This window comes from Musca domestica, unplaced genomic scaffold (genome assembly GCF_030504385.1).
Source record: "Musca domestica strain aabys unplaced genomic scaffold, Musca_domestica.polishedcontigs.V.1.1 3, whole genome shotgun sequence".
Lineage (NCBI taxonomy): Eukaryota > Metazoa > Arthropoda > Insecta > Diptera > Muscidae > Musca > Musca domestica.
The window spans coordinates 29,344,326-29,362,737 of record NW_026712299.1 but is presented as its reverse complement, the minus strand read 5'-3'; the positions used below and the strand labels follow the sequence as shown (position 1 = coordinate 29,362,737).

The 18,412-nt window shown below is 34.2% G+C and overlaps 1 protein-coding gene across 1 annotated transcript; it reads right to left on the bottom strand.

Annotated features, from left to right (window-relative positions):
* Nucleotides 1-6,119: 6,119 nt before the first annotated feature.
* LOC101898604 (uncharacterized) lies at nucleotides 6,120-10,492 on the bottom strand. The gene is made up of 4 exons (XM_005182748.3): nucleotides 10,336-10,492; nucleotides 6,517-6,810; nucleotides 6,351-6,458; nucleotides 6,120-6,279 (listed from the first exon to the last, which is right to left on the bottom strand). The coding sequence occupies exons 1-4, from the start codon at nucleotides 10,399-10,401 to the stop codon at nucleotides 6,238-6,240; spliced, it is 510 nt and encodes a 169-aa protein (XP_005182805.1). The 5' UTR covers nucleotides 10,402-10,492; the 3' UTR covers nucleotides 6,120-6,237.
* Between the last annotated feature and the right edge of the window lie 7,920 nt (nucleotides 10,493-18,412).

Sequence of the window (18,412 nt, the reverse complement as noted above, 5' to 3'; positions counted from 1 at the left end):
ACGGGCAAACTAAAACAAGTAAGAAAGCTGTAAGTTCGGCTGGGCCGAACTTTGAATACCCTCCACCATATGGTAAAATTTGGCAATTTTCAAAAAAATAAAATCTGTTTAAAATTCTGTTAAAATTGTAAAAATACCGAATGTGGCCGTATTTTGGTGTCTATACGACGACGTGGACCTGCATAGGCAACTTTTGCCACAAGCTATTACAATATTTAAATGCGAAACTTAAAAATCTGTTTATAATGTAGCTAAAATCATCAAAATACCGAATACCGGGAGGTACCATGGGGGTTATAAAACGTGGACCTGCACAGACAATTTTCTGCCACAGGTTGTAATATCCATTACGAACTTCAAATACAAAATGTGAAATAATTCCGGTAATTAAGGTCGCTAAAATCATCAAAATACCGAATATAGGGGGTTCCGTTATATGGGGGCTATACGAAGTGGACCCGCACAGACAATTTTCTGTCATAGACTGTAGTATCCTTTACGAACTTCAAATGCGAAATTTGAAACAATTCCGGTAAATAATGTCGCTAAAATCATTAAAATGCCCATTATCGTGGGGTACCGTTATATGGGACTATACGAAGACGTGGACCTGCACAGACAATTTTCTGTCATAGCCTGTAGTATTCATTACGAACTTCAAATACTAAATTTGAAATAGTTCCGGTAAATAGTGTCTCTAACATCATCAAAACACCGAATATCGGGAGGTACCGTTATATGTGGGCTATACGAGGACGTGGACCTACATAGCTCATTTTCTGTCTTAGGATTTAGTATCCATATTCGAACTTCAAATACCAAATATGAAACAATTTCGGTAAATAATGTCGCTCAAATCATCAAAATACCGAATATCGGGTGGTACCATTATGTCGACTATACGAAGACGCGGACCTACATAGCTCATTTTCTGTCTTAGGATGTAGTATCCATTACGAACTCCAAATACCAAATTTGAAACAATTACCGATATCGTGAGGTACCGTTATATGGGGGCTATACGATGACGTGTATCTGTTACAAACGTTGAATACCAATTTTGAAACAATTCCGGTTCCTTCCAATATTCAGTATTTCAATGATTTTAGCGACATTATTCACCGGAATAGTTTCAAGTTTTGTATTTGAAGTTCGTAATGGGTACCACAACCTATGACAAAAAATTTCGTATACAGGTCCACATCTTCGTATAGTCCCCATATAATGGTTTTCATTTAAGTGGTACTTATCGGATTTTTTCTAAAATTTTCAAGTTTGATTGGGCCAAAAATTATTTAACACCTCGAAATATTGGTTTCCCACATAGGAAAGTATATATGGATCTTCCTATACAAATCACAAATACATTAAGAGATCACTTCTGACCATTACAGTGATAGTAAAAGAATTGATCTTATTTAGACTGCTTATAAATCAAGAACCGCTGGGCCGATTTTCACAATTCCCAGCAATTCGGAATGGTCTTTTGCCAGAAAACGATAAAATCTTAGAAAATCGAGGAAAAATATACCAATAAAAAAGTGCATATCTTTTGTCGATTTTTTTCAATTTTTGTCTTATTTTTTATCGCATGCGATTTTTATACCCTACACCACATAGTGGTAAGGGTAGTATGTCTTTGTGCATTTGTTTGTAACATAGAGAAGGAAGCGAGATAGACCCGTAGTTACTTTTGAGGATCTCCATAGAATCACTTTCTGAGTTGATTTATGCATGTCAGTCCGTCTGTCCGCCCGTCCGTCTGTCCATGTATTTTTGTAAACAAAGTACAGTTCGCATTTATTGTCCGATACAGATGAAATTTTGCACAGATCATTTGTGTGGCCCATGGACGAACCCTGTTGAAATTGGAGATATTCGGTAAAAATTTTAGACATAGCTCCCATATACATAGATTTACCTTTTATTGTGCACCAAACGTGTAATATCAGCCCGAATAGTATGGAATTTTGCACATTAGGCCTGAAAATAAGTATGCCAAATTTGATCGAAATCGGTTCAGATATAGTTACAACTCCCATATATATTGTTCATCCGATTTGTTATTTTTGTCCTCCGCAGCTGTAATATGCACTCTGTAACAACAATATTTAGGGAAATATATCAAATCCAGCTCAGAAATACCTTTGCTAAATTTTATCAAGATCCGTTCAGATTTGGATAAAGCTTCCATACACAACTTCGTCCGATTTACCATATATTGTAGATCAAACGTATAATATTTGCCCAAATGGGATGGAATGCCAAATTTGGTGAAGATCGGTTCAGATATAGCTATAGCTCCCATATATATTGTTCATCCGATTTGTTGTATTTGTTACTCACAGCCGTAATATGCACTCCGTAACAACGATATTCAGGGAAATATATCAAATACAGCTCAGAAATATCTTTGCCAAATTTTATCGAGATCGGTTCAGTTTTGGATATAGTTCCCATATATATTTTTATCTGATTTTAAATTAATTTTGCACCAAATGGGCAATACAAGTCCGAATTTAAAAGATACAAATGCTTCGGCATATTTAGTCTTTTGAACTTTAAATTACAATTATAATCATAGCGTGTATGATTAAATTCTCCCATAAAATCTTTTAATTGTTATGTGGAGCTTTACTAAATTAGCGAAGTGGTGTAGGGTATCATAAAGTCGGCCCCACCCGACTTTAGGACTTTAGGCCAAACAAATGATATGTGCAAAATTTCATCTCAATCGGATAATAAATACGACCTGCATTTTGTTCACAAGAATAAATGGACAGACGGACGGACGGACGGACGGACAAACGGACTGACATGCATAAATCAACTCAGAAAGTGATTCTATGGAGATCCTCAAAAGTAACTATTGGTCAATCTCGCTTCCTTCTTCATGTTACAAACAAATGCACAAAGACATAATACCCTTACCACTATGTGGTGTAGGGTATAAAAATACCAAAATTTTGCGCTAAACCGCGAATGTCACAAATACGTGAAAAGGTCACTTCTGTCCCTTACATTGATGATTACATCCACGATATCGCATATATACATATATATGAAAAATATATACAATCTCATACATCAAAGAAGGGGATATTGGTTAGACCGCTCATAACTCCAGAACGACGGATTTTGACAATTTTAATTAATTTGGAATAACCTTTTTTTACAGAATAGAATAAAATGTAGAAAAATCGAATACAAAGATACTAATAACAAGTAAGCAAAGGCTGTAGTCGTGCGGGGACGACTATGTGATAACCCTACAACACTACAATATGTTATATGCCCAAATCCATTTTGGAAAATTTCGCTTTTGAAATTATGTCAAGAATATATATATATATATATATATATATATATATATATATATATATATATATATATATATATATATATATATATATATATATATATATATATATATATATATATATATATGTATATATAATGTTACGGTCTATTTCATCCACTAAATAATACCCAATGACCATCAAAATTGGAAAGCATCTGCCCAGTCCAAAGCTCTAGCCCCATGCTAACTTCCGATTTGATTGATCCACAATTGCGACCTGTATAGCAAAAACTCCAACTGCCGGATTTTTTCTAATATATTAAAAATTGTGGCTAAAATCGTTAAAATGTCGAATATAGTAGGTACAGTTATAGATCCCATTATAAACTTTAAATACCGAAATTTTTATTAGTCCGTTAGAAATTGTGAACTTCCGAACATAGGGAGGTACGGTTATATGGTGGCTACATAAAAATATTGACCGATATAGCTCATCTTCAAACTTGATCTGCCTTCAGACAAAAGCTAACTCTATGTAAAATCTTACCTGGCACATGTTATTTGGGCTGTAGCGTGACTACAAAAGACAGACGGACATATATATAGGAGTAACAAATTATGAAAGAAGAGCTAAAAGACAAGTGTATTGGGTGTTCTTGAAGTTTACGTCGAGAAAAAAACAAAATAGCGAAGACATACAACCCCATTTCTTGACCTCAATTTAAGTCTTTAAGCGACGAAATGGTTAAAGCAGATAGAAACAAGTAAGCAAAGGCTGTTGTGGTGCGGCAACTCTAACTATGTTGGAAGCCTACTTAGGTCTAAATCCATTTTAGTAGAGTAGAAATAATGTCATTCAGTCCTGAACAAATGTTGCCTTTGGTTGTGGTCCATTTTACCCGCACAATATAATCCAATAGTCATCCAAAATTCTAGACTTCCACTTACCTAAAATCTAATCCCATGCAAAGTTCAGTGTCGTTTGTTTTTTACTTGTGACTTATAGAGCGACTTCAACATTTTAACCTTTTACTCCATTTCTCTTCAATTGTGACCTTAACCACACCCCATGCAAAATATCGTGAGGATCGGACGAATATAATACATAGTATTATAATTCAATTCGATAAAAAAGACATGACAAAATATGAAAAATATTATAAACATGTAAGCAAAGGCTATAGTCGTGCGGGGCCGACCATGTGATACCCTACAACACTACAATATATTAGAAGCCCCCTTATATTCAGATCGATTTCGGAATATTTCTGATTTCAGGGACATTTGCCCAATATTCAAGCACTCCGTCATGCTGTAAGTTGTTGGGGTCCATTTTCCATCAAAAACACTAGAATCCTTCCCTGTCCCTAACTCTCTTCTCAGGCGTGTCGATTGACTTCAATTGTGTGATCAGGAATTTTTTTTTCTGTTTTTGGTTCACTTAAACCCCTAAATATTTTGCAATCATCTCCAAAAGCAACATGCCCCTCTGTATCTTCAAATTTAGACTCATCTATATGATTTGCTTGTCTACGATATTTGGCTGGATTCGTCAACGAAATCAACATAAAAAGCCAGAAGTTCGCCTTTTGTGTATTTCGAATATCGCCTGTAAGTAATGCTGGTACTTTTTCACACAAAAGTAGTGGTCCATTCTACCCGTTGTTCTAATCTCGAACTTCATGCGAGATTTCGTGTCCATTGGTTTCTATTTGTGACCTTTATAACGGCTGCAAAATCAGGAACATTTTTAGTTGTTGGTCCATTTCAACCCCCAAATACATTTCGGATATCTTTAAAACCAATAGGTCTATCCCATCTGAGCCTTACCCTACCCTTTTGAAAATTTTAGTGAGGAAATTTCACAAAATACTACAAAACCTATATTAATATCATTTTTGACTTATTTTTATTCGATTTTTTTAGATTTTATAATTTTATACCACGAGCGCATTCTGAATTGTCAAAATTTGTCAAAATCGGTCCAGCCATTCTTGAGATATAAGTATTCTAGCTAATATTTCAATATATATATATATATATATATCCTCTATATATATACTATCGGCATCGATGTAATGGTCAGAATTGACCTGTTCGCTTATTTTTGATTTCGCCGGGATTAAAAATATTCGCGGTTTAATGGAAAATTTGACTTTTATTTAACACAAATGTTATGGTATATTTCACCCACTAAATATTACCCGATGAATATCAAAAATGGAGGACTACTGCCCAGTCCTAAGCTCTAGCTCCATGCTAACTAACTTGATTGGTCCATAATTGCGACCTGTAGAACAGTTTTTGGTCCATTTCTACCCCTAAATATTATGCGATCATCATAAAAAGCAATAGGGTTCTATTCTGACCATAACCCCACCTCCATTCTAAATTTCGTGAAGATCGGACCATAATTGCGACCTGCAGATTGATTACAAATTAACATGGACAGACGGACGGACGGACATACATAGCTAGATCGACTCAGCTCGGCGAGATAGGAAGATTCATATATACTTTCGTATGTGGGAACCAATATTTCGAGGCGTTACATAAATTTTGGCCCAATCAAACTTATAATATCCTCAACACATAGTGTTGTAGGGTAAAATAATCACTTTATAAAGCTTTGTCATTATGTGGATGATATGCATATTAAAAATGGCCAAAAAAAAATGGCCTCTTAATGTCTCTCAAATTCGAGTATTATGAATTTTGCTACCTTTATTTCCAACAAAATGCTTTACAGTTCGTTTTACCGAATCTATTCGGTAAAGCCTCCATATTTCATTAAACACAAAATTATTTAGTGGTCCATTCCATTTTATTTACATTTAATAATACCAATAGGGAGGGAAAAAATTATAAAACATAATAAAATAAATATCGAATACAACATTAACTCCTCAAAAATATTTAAATACCAACATTAGTTATTAATTTGTAATTTCCATTTCAACGTGGAAGCAGGATTTACCCTGAAACAATTAAAAGAGAGGAAAGGATTATATTAATTAAAAAAAATACGTTCATTAAATGAATAACTTACAGTGTCATGAGTAATATCCGAATCAACAACAATGTGACCACGGGCAACGGACAAAAGAGCCTTGTACTTGGACAAATCAATTTTGTGATCATGGGCACAGACTTTGGTCTAACAGAGAAGGACAATTTTTAAATATCATCTTATTTATGTGCATTTGTTTAATTACCTCTTCGACGGGACACGATGCTGGTGCACCGAACACTTTCAAGTAATCCTTAACCTCAGATGGTGCATTATCGGCCATACTGCATAAATCCATTTTACCCTCCTTGATTACCATACCATCTTTGGTTACCTTGAACTTGGAGACGGCCGTCTTGAAAGCTTTGTTGATAATACAGCCACTGGGTATAATTTCACATTTTTTGTTAAGCTTGACGGAAAAATCCGAATCCATTGTTATGATGGCATCTGCTCCGGCACAATTTTCGGCCTTAATAAGATTGGCCTTGAAGCCATTCTAAAAATGAACAAAAAAAGATATAATAATATAATATATTAGAGGATTTAATGTGATAGTCAATTCCTTTTTATACCCTCCACCATACATAGTATGGAGGGTATATTAAGTTCGTCATTCCGTTCTTAACTCATCGAAATAATAATTTTAGACCCAACAAAGTATATATATATTCTTCATCAGCGTAAAATTCTAAATCCGTCCGTCCGTCTGTTGTAATCACGCTACAGTCAAAACGAATTAAGATAGGAAGCTAAAATTTTGCACAAGTCTAAATTTTGTCTGCAGGCAGGTCAAGTTCGAAGATGGTCGGTATTTTGACGATTTTAGCCACATTTTTCAATGAAATTGTTTTAAATTCTACACAAGTATTTTCTTGAGACTACTTTACCCCCTGGAAGAGAATTTTCTATATCGGCCCAGGATATCGTATAGCCTCTATATAACGTTAAGCGCCGATATTTTGTATTTTGATGATTTTAAACACATTTTGCAATGAAATTGTCTGAAATTCTTTACAAGGAGTTCCTTGTAAGTACTTTATCCACTGAAAGAGAATTGTCTACATAGGTCCACGATATCGTATATCCCCCCTATATATCGGTACCTCCCGATAGTCGGTATTTTGATTATTTTATCCACATTTTTCAACGGAATTGTCTGAAATTCCGCACAAGGAGTTCTTTGTGAGTACTTTACTCCCTGAAAGAGAATGGTCTATATAGGTTTACGATGTTGTTTAGAGCCCACAGCCTCCCGATATTCCATATTTTGATGATTTTAGCCACATTTTTCAAAGAAATTGTCTGAAATTCTGCACAAGGAGTTCATTTTGAGTACTTTACCCCCAGAAATAGATTTTTCCACAATATTGTATATCCCCCATATATCGGCACCTTCCGATATTCCGTATTTTGAAGATTTTAGCAGAATTTTTATGAAATTTTATTTTTTGCACATTTTCTAATTCGTTTCAAACGGCGGAGGGTATTCAAATTTCGGCCCGGCTGACCTTACTGCTTTTTTACTTGTTATAGTTATAAATCCTCTATTAAAGATCGGAAAGATATGAAAAATAATATTCAAGAATTGTTGGAAATATCAAAGTTCGAAGGAAATCGAAGAATAATTTCTAAACAAAACATTACAATGTTCTACAAAATTATTTTTTTTTTTCTTTTTTGTTTTCAAAAATTACAAGAAAACTTAGTAGATAATGAAAGAAGGCTAAAAATAGAAAAAACTTGTACCGACGTTTTTAAAGTTTACATCCCAAAGTTAACAAAATAGAGGGGGAAATTCCCCCCTCTTCCATACTTTTGGCGAACTAACCGTGATTGTCTGAGAATATAAAATTAGAATCTTGAAATTTTACATGAGGAGTACTATATTGTACGAAAAGCACTAAAATGTACAAAAATGTACTATTTTGTGTACAAAAAATTACTAAATGAGCTAGAATTCTGAAATTTGGAACGAGAGTCACTGATAGAGTGAAGGAAAGTTTTGCTATAGCGTTTTTGGAAATTCGAACTTTAAAGTTACGAAGAGTTCTAAAATGGTATTTAATTCCTAAAATGGTACCATTTTGTAATATGAGAACGGATAGAGCTAAAAACTTGAAATTTGATTTAAGAATCAAAGTTGGAAAATACGTTTCATATATGTGAACTAAGTGTACGAACTGTACTAAATGTTCCTAAATTTAGAACTGTTCGGTTTAGCGTGAAGGGATGAAGAAGAAATTTTGAAATGTTCTATTGGTTTTTGGTTTGTGTTGGTGCTGGTGCTGGTGCTGATGCTGGTGGTAGGTTTGTGATAAAGAGATGGTATCGGAAGAGTGTACTACCAGAGCGCGAAGAGTTCTAAATAGTACTAAATTTGGCACAAATTTGTGATAAAGAGATGGTATCGGAAGAGTGTACTACCAGAGCGCGAAGAGTTCTAAATAGTACTAAATTTGGCACAAATTAATATAGGGTGAACAGATAGTGCTAGAATTCTGAAATTTGGTATTAAGATCGCTGTTCATGTGTAGTGTAGTTTCGGGAATGTGTAGCATAATTTTACGAAGAGAACTGAATGGTACTATATTTGGTATTGGGTGAAGAGATAGAGACAAAGTTCTGAAATTTGATACATAGTTTATTGATGGAACCTGTGTTTAAGGTTTGGCGGTGATTTGCTTAATGCATCTTTTATTTGCTAATGCATCTTTTATTTGTACGAAATGTACTAAATGGTACTAAATTTGGCATTAAGCTAAGGGATTGGTCTTGAATTCATAAATTTGATATTTAGGTCTCTGTTAGTATCTGGAATTGAGATATGTAGGTGATTTTGGAAATGTGTACTATTACTGTACGAAAAGTACTGTATGTCTGTATGTGGCTAAGATAATATAAGATATATAATTCTAAATCTCTTATATCAAATATTTTCCTATTGTACTTTCCCAAAAAGGGAAAACTGGAATAAGATATATAAAACCTTGAAAGTCCAAAAATTTAGTACGATGAAAAAATTGCAAATTTTGAGTACAAAAAAAGCTGTCGAAAAATCGACAATTGTAACTCTTAAAAATCCTTCAAGAATGTTCATAGAAATACTTATGAAAATCTATCAAAAGAGTTGATGAAATGTTTGTGGATTTAAAATATCCTTCCAAAATATTGTTTTAATTTTTTTTTTTTTTTCAAAATATTTTGTTTTAAATATTTACATTTCTGACTGTGCTGTGATATGTGCTTCAAAAATATAATTGAAAATTCTTTAAACATTTGTTAAAATATCCTTTGAAAATGAGTTTAAAAATCCTACAAAAAAATCCAAGTTTGAGGTTTTTAAAAATCGTTCAACAATACACATTTGTTATTCCAAAGAATCTTTTAAATAAACATGCGAAAATAGTTCAAAAATATTTTTAAAATTTTAATAAATGAACATTCCAAACCATTCTAAAACTGTTCTTAAAATTCTAAAAGTATTTTTTTTTTTCAAAAAAAAATTCTTCTAAAAATATGTTTCGAACATAATTTAAAAATATTCTTAAATTTCCTTTAGATAGTCTGCTTAAAATCCATTAAAAATCCTTCCAGAGAATTCATAAAAATACCTTAAAAATGTTTCTCAAATCCCCTTTCTGGTTCTTAGAAACCTTTCAACCATTTTCTAAAAATTTCTTTAAAAATCCTCCAAATATGTTCGTAAAAATCATTTAAATATGTTTCTTAAAATCCATATTCATGGTCTTTTAAATCATTCTTTAAAATATCCACAATTATACTCCGAAAGTCCGCTAAAAACATTCCAAAAAAACCCTGAATGAGTCTTTGAATCTTCTTAAAAAATATTCTTAAAAATATTCACGGCTGTACTCTCTAAAAGACATTAAAATTACTCTCTAAAACATCAACAGTTGTAACTCTTTAAAATTATTATGAACTTATCCACAGTTTTATTTCTTTAAGTCCTTTCAAATTCCGTAGCTTAACTAAAATTTGAAATAATCTCTTTATTACTTACACATGCCAAAGCGGCCTCGATGCACACAGCGAATAAAACAAATTTGAAAATTTTAATCGACAGCATTTTTTATGCCTTTTTTGAATGATTTGTAATAAAAAGATTGAAAATTACTAATAACTCTCGTTTACTGTTAATCGTAAAGAACTGTGGTCGACCTAAAACAATTTGCAACTTTATATAGGCCCCTGTCGTTTACAAAAGTACACGAGTATCAAATTGGTATTTATTTTCAAATTTTTCACGCCATTACTCCGGACATCAGTGATAACAGCTGTTCACCAATGGACTTTGACCTTTGCTATTGGGAAAACGTAAAATAAAAAAAAAAAAAAACCAACAAATAATTTTTGATTTTTAATGAGTTTGTTTGTATAATTTTGGGAATATTTAGCCCGATATTAACGATCATCACCAAAATGGAGATTATTGTAATTATTTCTGCATTGCACCACTAATGGCGATGACTAATGTCATCAAAAAATGAAAAACAATTTTGGAACAGTAATTTTTTTTTTTACTTTCGTTTACAGAAGGTAACCGGTCGAATAAGTTTAGTTTCACCATGATTAGGCAATAATTACATAAAAAAATGTTTTTGAGTCAGTGGTCGGTGTTCTTCAGCTAGAATTGTTTGTGGAATAAGCTCTCGTTGCCAAAGCTTTTTGAAACAATTAGTAAAACGGTTATTTACAAGTATTTTGTAGTAAAATTCGATAGATAGATAGATATAAGTCAAGTTTCAGAGCTCTATCCAAGATACATGAAAAATATAAGAAAATTTTTAGCAAACGGAATAAAGACAAGTAAAAAATTTGTAAATTCGGTCGGGCCGAATTTTTAATACCCTCTACCATTTGGAACGAATTTGGCAATTTTCAAAAAGATAAAATCCGTTAAAAATTCTGTTAAAATCTTAAAAATACCGAATGTAGCCGTTATATTGGGGTCTATACGACGTGGACCTGCATAGGTATTCTTCGTCATAAGCAATTACCATGTTTAAATTCGATACTTGAAATAAACGGTGAAGCTAAAATCATCAAAATATGGTATACAGGGAGGTACCGTTATATCGGAGCTGTGCGAAGATCTGGACCAGCATGAACAATTTTCTGTCACAGGCTGTAGCATTCAATACGAACTTCAAATACGACAACTCAAACAATTTCGGTGGGTATTGTACCTAAAATCGTCAAAATACCGAATATAGGGAGGTACTGATGTATGGGGCCTATACGAAGACCTTGATCTGTATAGACAATTTTCTGTCACTGACGTAATTTGAAACAATTCTGGTGAATAATGACGCTAAAATCATCAAAATACTGAATATTGGGAGGTACCTTTATATGGGGTCTATACTAAGACGTGGACCTGCACAGACAATTTTCTGTCATAGGCTGCAGTATCCACTACGAACTTAAAATACCAACTTTGAAACAATTCCGGTGAATAATGTCGCTAAAATCATCAAAATACCGAATATAGGGACAGTTATATGGGGGATAAACGAAGACGTGGACCTGCACAGACAATTTTCTGTCTTAGGCTGTAGTATCCCTTTGAAACTTCAAATACCAAATTCGAAACAATTCTGGTGAATAATGTCGCTAAAATCATCAAAATAACGAATATCGGAAGGTGCCGTTATATGGGGGATACACCAGAACGTGGACCTACGTGGCCCATTTTCAATACCAAAAGTCCTGGAGTAAAATTTTATCAACTTATTTTATTTCGTTCGGAAGGTAGAGTGATTTCCACATACGGACAGACGGATAGTCGGACAGCCGGACGGACATGGCTAAATCAATATAGAATTTTATGCTGATCAAGAATATATATATACATTGTGGGGTCTAAAATGTATATTTCGAGGTGTTACAAACGGGATGAAAAACTTAATATATACCATACTATGATGGAGGGTATAAAAATGATTGGTACACTAGACACACACCTGGAGTGCACATTATTTTACTTACAGCTTTGAAAATGAAATGGTATTTTAATATCAGGTATTTCGATCCCCGTTTTCGTATAGCCTGTCTAAAATTGTTTGTCCAAAACTATCCTGAAAACCAACAGTGACCTCAATATCAAATTATAGTTTTCAGTCTCTATCAACTCACTAAACAGGATGTTTAGTAACATTTTGTACCTTTCGAACCATCACAGTGAGCAACTCTATACCAACACCTATCGGCGTATTTTGTGACACTTGACACTTTTCGTACGTTCATAGTACATTTCTCCTCAACCTTAATCCATACCAAATTTTGTAGCATTTAATTCTTTTCATATATTTTCAAAACAATCTCCATATCTCAACCTCAGATATGAACAGTGGTAACATTAATACCAAATTTCAGGATTTCACCTCTGTAATTTCCCCATTACCAAATTTTACGCATATCCAACACCAGCTCCTTCACTCAACCACAGACATCAAACGTGACATCCATATCAAATTTCTGCTCTATTCCAACACCCAATACCTAATTTAGTACTATTTAGTATTTTTCGTACAATTATAATACATTTTTCTAAAACCACTTACATATTTCAATTCCAGATGCCAACAAAGACCTCAATATCAAATTTCAGGATTTTAGATTTATTCCTTCACCCAATACTATTTAGTATTTTTCGGACAATAATAGTACACATTTCCAAAAACACCTCAATTCCACATGCCAAGAGAGACCTCAATATCAAATTTGAGGATTCATGTCCTGTCCCTTAACCCCATACCAAATTTAGTACCATTTAGTACTGTTCGTACAAATATACGACGCATTAGCAAACCATCGCCAAATCTCAAACGTTGATGGCAAATATCCAATTTCAGAAATTTATCTGTATCCCTTCACCCAATGCCAAACTTAGTACCATTTAGTACTTTTCGTACAATTATAGTACACATTTCCAAAACAACCTCCATATGTCTAGGCTCCACACATGAACAGCAACGCCAATAGCAAATTGCCGATTTCAAACATTGTCAAATTGTATCAAAAATAGTACAATTTAGAACATTTCTCGCACTTTTAGTACACATTTCCAAAACCACCTTTTTATCACAAACCTACTCACCAACAGGAATCCAATACAAAATTTCAAAGGTCCAGTTACACCCATTCACAATAAATCAAACATTCTCACAACCACCTCAATATTTACATTTCAGATACCCACTGAGACCTCAATATACATTTTGAGTATTCCAGCCCTATCCCTTCATTCATTACCAAAAATAGTACCACTTAGTACTTTTCAAAGAATTATAGCACACATCTCCAAAACCACCTCCATATATCAATTCCAGATACACACAGAGACCTCAATATCAAATTTGAGGATTCCTACCCTATCCCTTCACCTAATACCACATTTAAAACCATTTAGTACTGTTCGTACAAATATAGGACGCATTACCAAACCACCGCCAAATCTCAAACGCTGATGACAAATATGAAATTTCAGAAATTTATCTCTATCCCTTCACCCAATATCTAATTTAGTACTATTTAGTATTTTTCGTACAATTATAGTACACATTTCCAAAACATCTTGGTACATCTAATCTGCACTCCACTCATTCCAAATTTCACCCTAGTACATACCATTTGTCCAATACAAAGTATTCAATTTTTAGTTGATTTTAGCAGTTTTCGTATCCGTTCAGTGCGAATTTCCAAAGTCCCAGCCTTCTCACATAACCTACGCCCCAAGTCTGACCCTTTGAAAAATTTCAAGATTCTAGTTTCACCCGTTTCGTGTGGGCGTAAGTCAGTTTCACAGTAAGTCAGTCAATTATTTCACTCCTCTACAACACTATGTGTTAGGGGTATTATAAGTTTAATTGGGCCAAAAATTCTAATTATTGTTCCCGCTCATAGGATGTTAATATGGATCTTCCTATCTCGCCGAGCTGAGACGATCTAGCTATATATGTCCGTCCGTCTGCCTATGTTCATTTGTAATCACGCTCTAGGTAGGTTATGGCCCAATCCTCACGACATTTAGTATGGAGGTGGGGTTAGGGTCAAAATAGAAGCCTATTGTTTTTGGGGATGATCGCAAAATATTTAGGGGTTGAATTGGAACTAAAAATAATTTTTTTATGATTTTAGAGTGGCTCTACACGCCACAATTATAGACCAATTGAATTTTGCATGGGGCAAGAATTAAGGACTGCGCAGAAGCCTGCCAATTTGGATGGTCATCGGATAATATTTAGCGGATAAAATAGACCATAACTTTTATGTAAAAAATTACGAAAATTTCCACTTAACCTAGAATATTGATAATCACAGCTAAATCAAAAAATGCATTCAAAGGTCACCTCTGCCCGTTGCATTGATGCTAATATCCAAGATATCACATATACAGGGTGAGATGAAGAAACTGAAACCAACTTCAGACTGCTGTCATTAGTAAGCCACTCGTCCGACTGCTGTTAAAATTATTCCAATGACAGCTCATTATATTGTTTAAAAGCGTACAAAATCATTTTGGTAAGAATTTTCTAGTAAAAAAAGTTATTCGTGATGGAATTCAAGCGTGATAGTGTGATTTCTTTATATTTGGCTGGAAAACCACAAGTTGCTATCGTTAGCGCACTCCAACATCGTATCGTACCATCGCTCATTACCGTAGCCCGACGTCAAGGAAGTGGAAGGAAGAACACAGCAACATCAACAGAAATGATTCGAAAAGTAAAGAAGCAATTTGATCGAAACCCGCGTCGCAGTGGCCGAAAAATAACTCGTGAGTTGAACATATCGCAATATTTCATTCGGTAAATATTGAAAAATGAGCTCGGGATAAAGCTATTGAAAAAAAAACTGTAGAGTTGCTTCGCTTGGCCGAAAGTGGTGAACTGCCAAATTTGGTTTTCTCCGATGAGAAAACATTCGTTGTCCAGCAGTTTGTAAACAAACAAAATTATCGTGTTTACTTGCCAAAGAGGTCAGGTGAGAATGTGCATCTTCAGTTGGCCACCGGAACTCAAGCGCCGGCCATGGTGATGGTGTGGGCCGCCATGGCAGCCGATGGTCGCTCTCCGCTCGTATTAATCGACCGTGGCATCAGAATAAATGCCGAATATTATCGCGAAAATATTCTGGAGGGTGTATTAATGCCTTGGGCACGCCAACATTTTGGCCGCAGACCTTGAACTTTCCAACAGGACTCAGCACCATCGCCCTCAGCACGCGCCACCAAGAATGGTTACAAAATGAGGTTCCTCTCTTCATTTCCAGCGCACAATGGTCACTAAAATCTCCGGATACCCATCCGTTGGACTATTGTGTCTGGAGTATTTTTGAAAGCACGGTTGGCACTAAAAAATACCAAAATGTCGATCACCTCAAGCAAGCACTTGGCCGGGAATGGACCAAAATACCGTAGAGCAACATTCGGGCAGTGTGTGACGGTCTCATTGGCCGTTGGAAGACCAATTTGAACAATTCTAAACTTATTCTATAATTTGATGATATTTCCGAAATTTGTTGCTTTCATTCAATATAATTAAAAAAAATAATAAAATAAAATTATGGCGTTTGTTGCAGTTTTTATACCCTCCACCATAGTATGGAGGGTATATTAAGTTTGTCATTCCGTTTGTAACACCTCGAAATATACATTTTTGACCCCACAAAGCATATATATTCTTGATCAGCATAAAATTTTATGTCGATTTATCAATCCGTCTGTCCGTCAGTGGAAATCACTCTAGCTTCCGAACGAAATGAATAAGGTTAATAAAATTTTACTCAAATGTGTACTATGTCTGCCGGACTTTTGGTATTGAAAATGGGCCATGTAGGTCCACATCTTCGTATAGCCCCCATATAACGGTACCTCCCAATATGCTGTATTTTGATCATTCTAGCGACATTTTTTACCGGAATTGTTTCAAAATTAATATTTACAGTTCGTAATATATGCTACGACTTAAGACAGAAAATGGGCCATGTAGGTCCACGTCTTCGTATAGCACAATATAACGGTACGTGCCGATATTCGGTATTTTGATGATTTTAGCGACATTATGAACCGGAATTGTTTCAAAGTTGGTATTTGAAGTTTGTAATAGATACTACAGCATACAACTCAAAATGGGCCTTGTAGGTCCACGTCATCGTATAGCCCCCATATAACGGTACCTCCCGATATTCGGTATTTTGATGATTTTAGCGACATTATTAACCGGAATTGTTTCAAATTTGGTATACTACGTCCTAAGACAGAAAATGAGCTATGTAGGTCCACGACTTCGTATAGCCCCCATGTAACGGTACCCCCGATAATCGGAATTTTATGATTTTAGCGACATTATTTATCGGAATTGTTCAATTTTGGTATTTGAAATTGGTAATGGATATTACATCCTAAGACAGAAAATGAGCCATGTAGGTTTTATGTCTTCGTAAAGCCCCCATATAACAGTACCTCCCGGTATTCGGTATTTTGATGATTTTAGCGACATTATTTACCGGAACTATTTCAAAGTTGGTATTTGAAGTTCGTAATGAATACTACAGCCTATGACAGAAAATTGCTTGTGCAGGTCCACGTCTTCGTATATCCACCATATAACGGTACCCCCCGATATTCGGTATTTTGATGGTTTTAGCGACATTATTTACCGGAACTATTTCAAAGTTGGTATTTGAAGTTCGTAATGAATACTACAGCCTATGACAGAAATTTGTCTGTGCAGATCCACGTTTTATACCCACCATGGTACTTCCCTAAGTTCGGTATTTTGATCATTTTAGCTATATTACAAACAGATTTTTTTCTTTCAAGTTTCGCATTTGAATATTGTAATAGCTTGTGACAAAAGTTGCCTATGCAGGTCCACGTCGTCGTATAAACTCTAATATACGGTTACATTAGGTATTTTCACGATATTAACAGAATTTTTAACGGATTTTTTTTTTTTTTTTTCTTTGAAAAGTTCGGCCCGGCCGAACTTGCAGCTTTTTTACTTGTTTTTATTTCACCCGTAAAGCAAAATATATTCATAGAAGGGTATGTTAGTTAGACCGCTTATAACTCAAGAACGACCGGACCGATTTTAACAATTCTCACCATTTCAGAATGGCCTTTTGGTAAAAAAGAATAACATCTGGAAAAATAGCAAAAAAAAAAAAAAAACGGCTGATAAAAATATAATATTTTCTGTCATATTTTTCGATATTTTTAATTTTTAGTCAAATTTTTTATCGCATGCGATTTGTTCAATTTGACTTACAATATTGGATTGCGCATTTTGTTATATTTTTTTCACATTACAACACTATGTGTTGGAGTATTACATTTAGTTCGCAATAATAAATTTTATATTAGGTAGGCTCAGATTAGGATCACATTGTTTTGGAATATATTCGCAAATATTTACTACAGTTCGCAACTAAGGACCAATAGACATGCCATTTATTATGCGATTGGAGTTTAGGGCAACGCTGAAGCCTAGACTTTTGGATGGTGAGATGCAGGAAATCATATAGACGAATCTACATTTTCAAATATGAATTTGAATACCCATACCCATTACTAAATATTAAGCCAATGTAAAAACTTTGCAGGACTAGTCACATTATTTAAAGAATGAAATGAAAATGAAATATTCGATATGCATGGAAACAAATTTTTAAATTTAAAATTTCTGTTCATTCTGAAAAAAAGAATTTGGTATTTGACGTATTAGGAAGATCTGCTTCGTCAAATACCGATGCCTTTTTAGAGATCGTATGTTTTTGGAAAATATTGGTTTCAGATCTATGATGATTATTCGAAAGGAGGAGCAACCATTTACTTTTATTATTTGGTGGATATGGGTATATTTCTAAGAGTAATCTTCAGTCTAGTAAAAAAAGTGTTTCAGATCTGCAGAAACTTTATCGTAAATTAAAGTAAATCAATTGATCATACCCGTCAGACTATAGCCTTGGCTTACTTTGTTATTCTTAAGGTATTACGCATTTGGTGCATAATAAATATGAAATCAGATTAAATTAAATGTGGGAATTATATCGAAATCAGAACCTATTTTCACAAC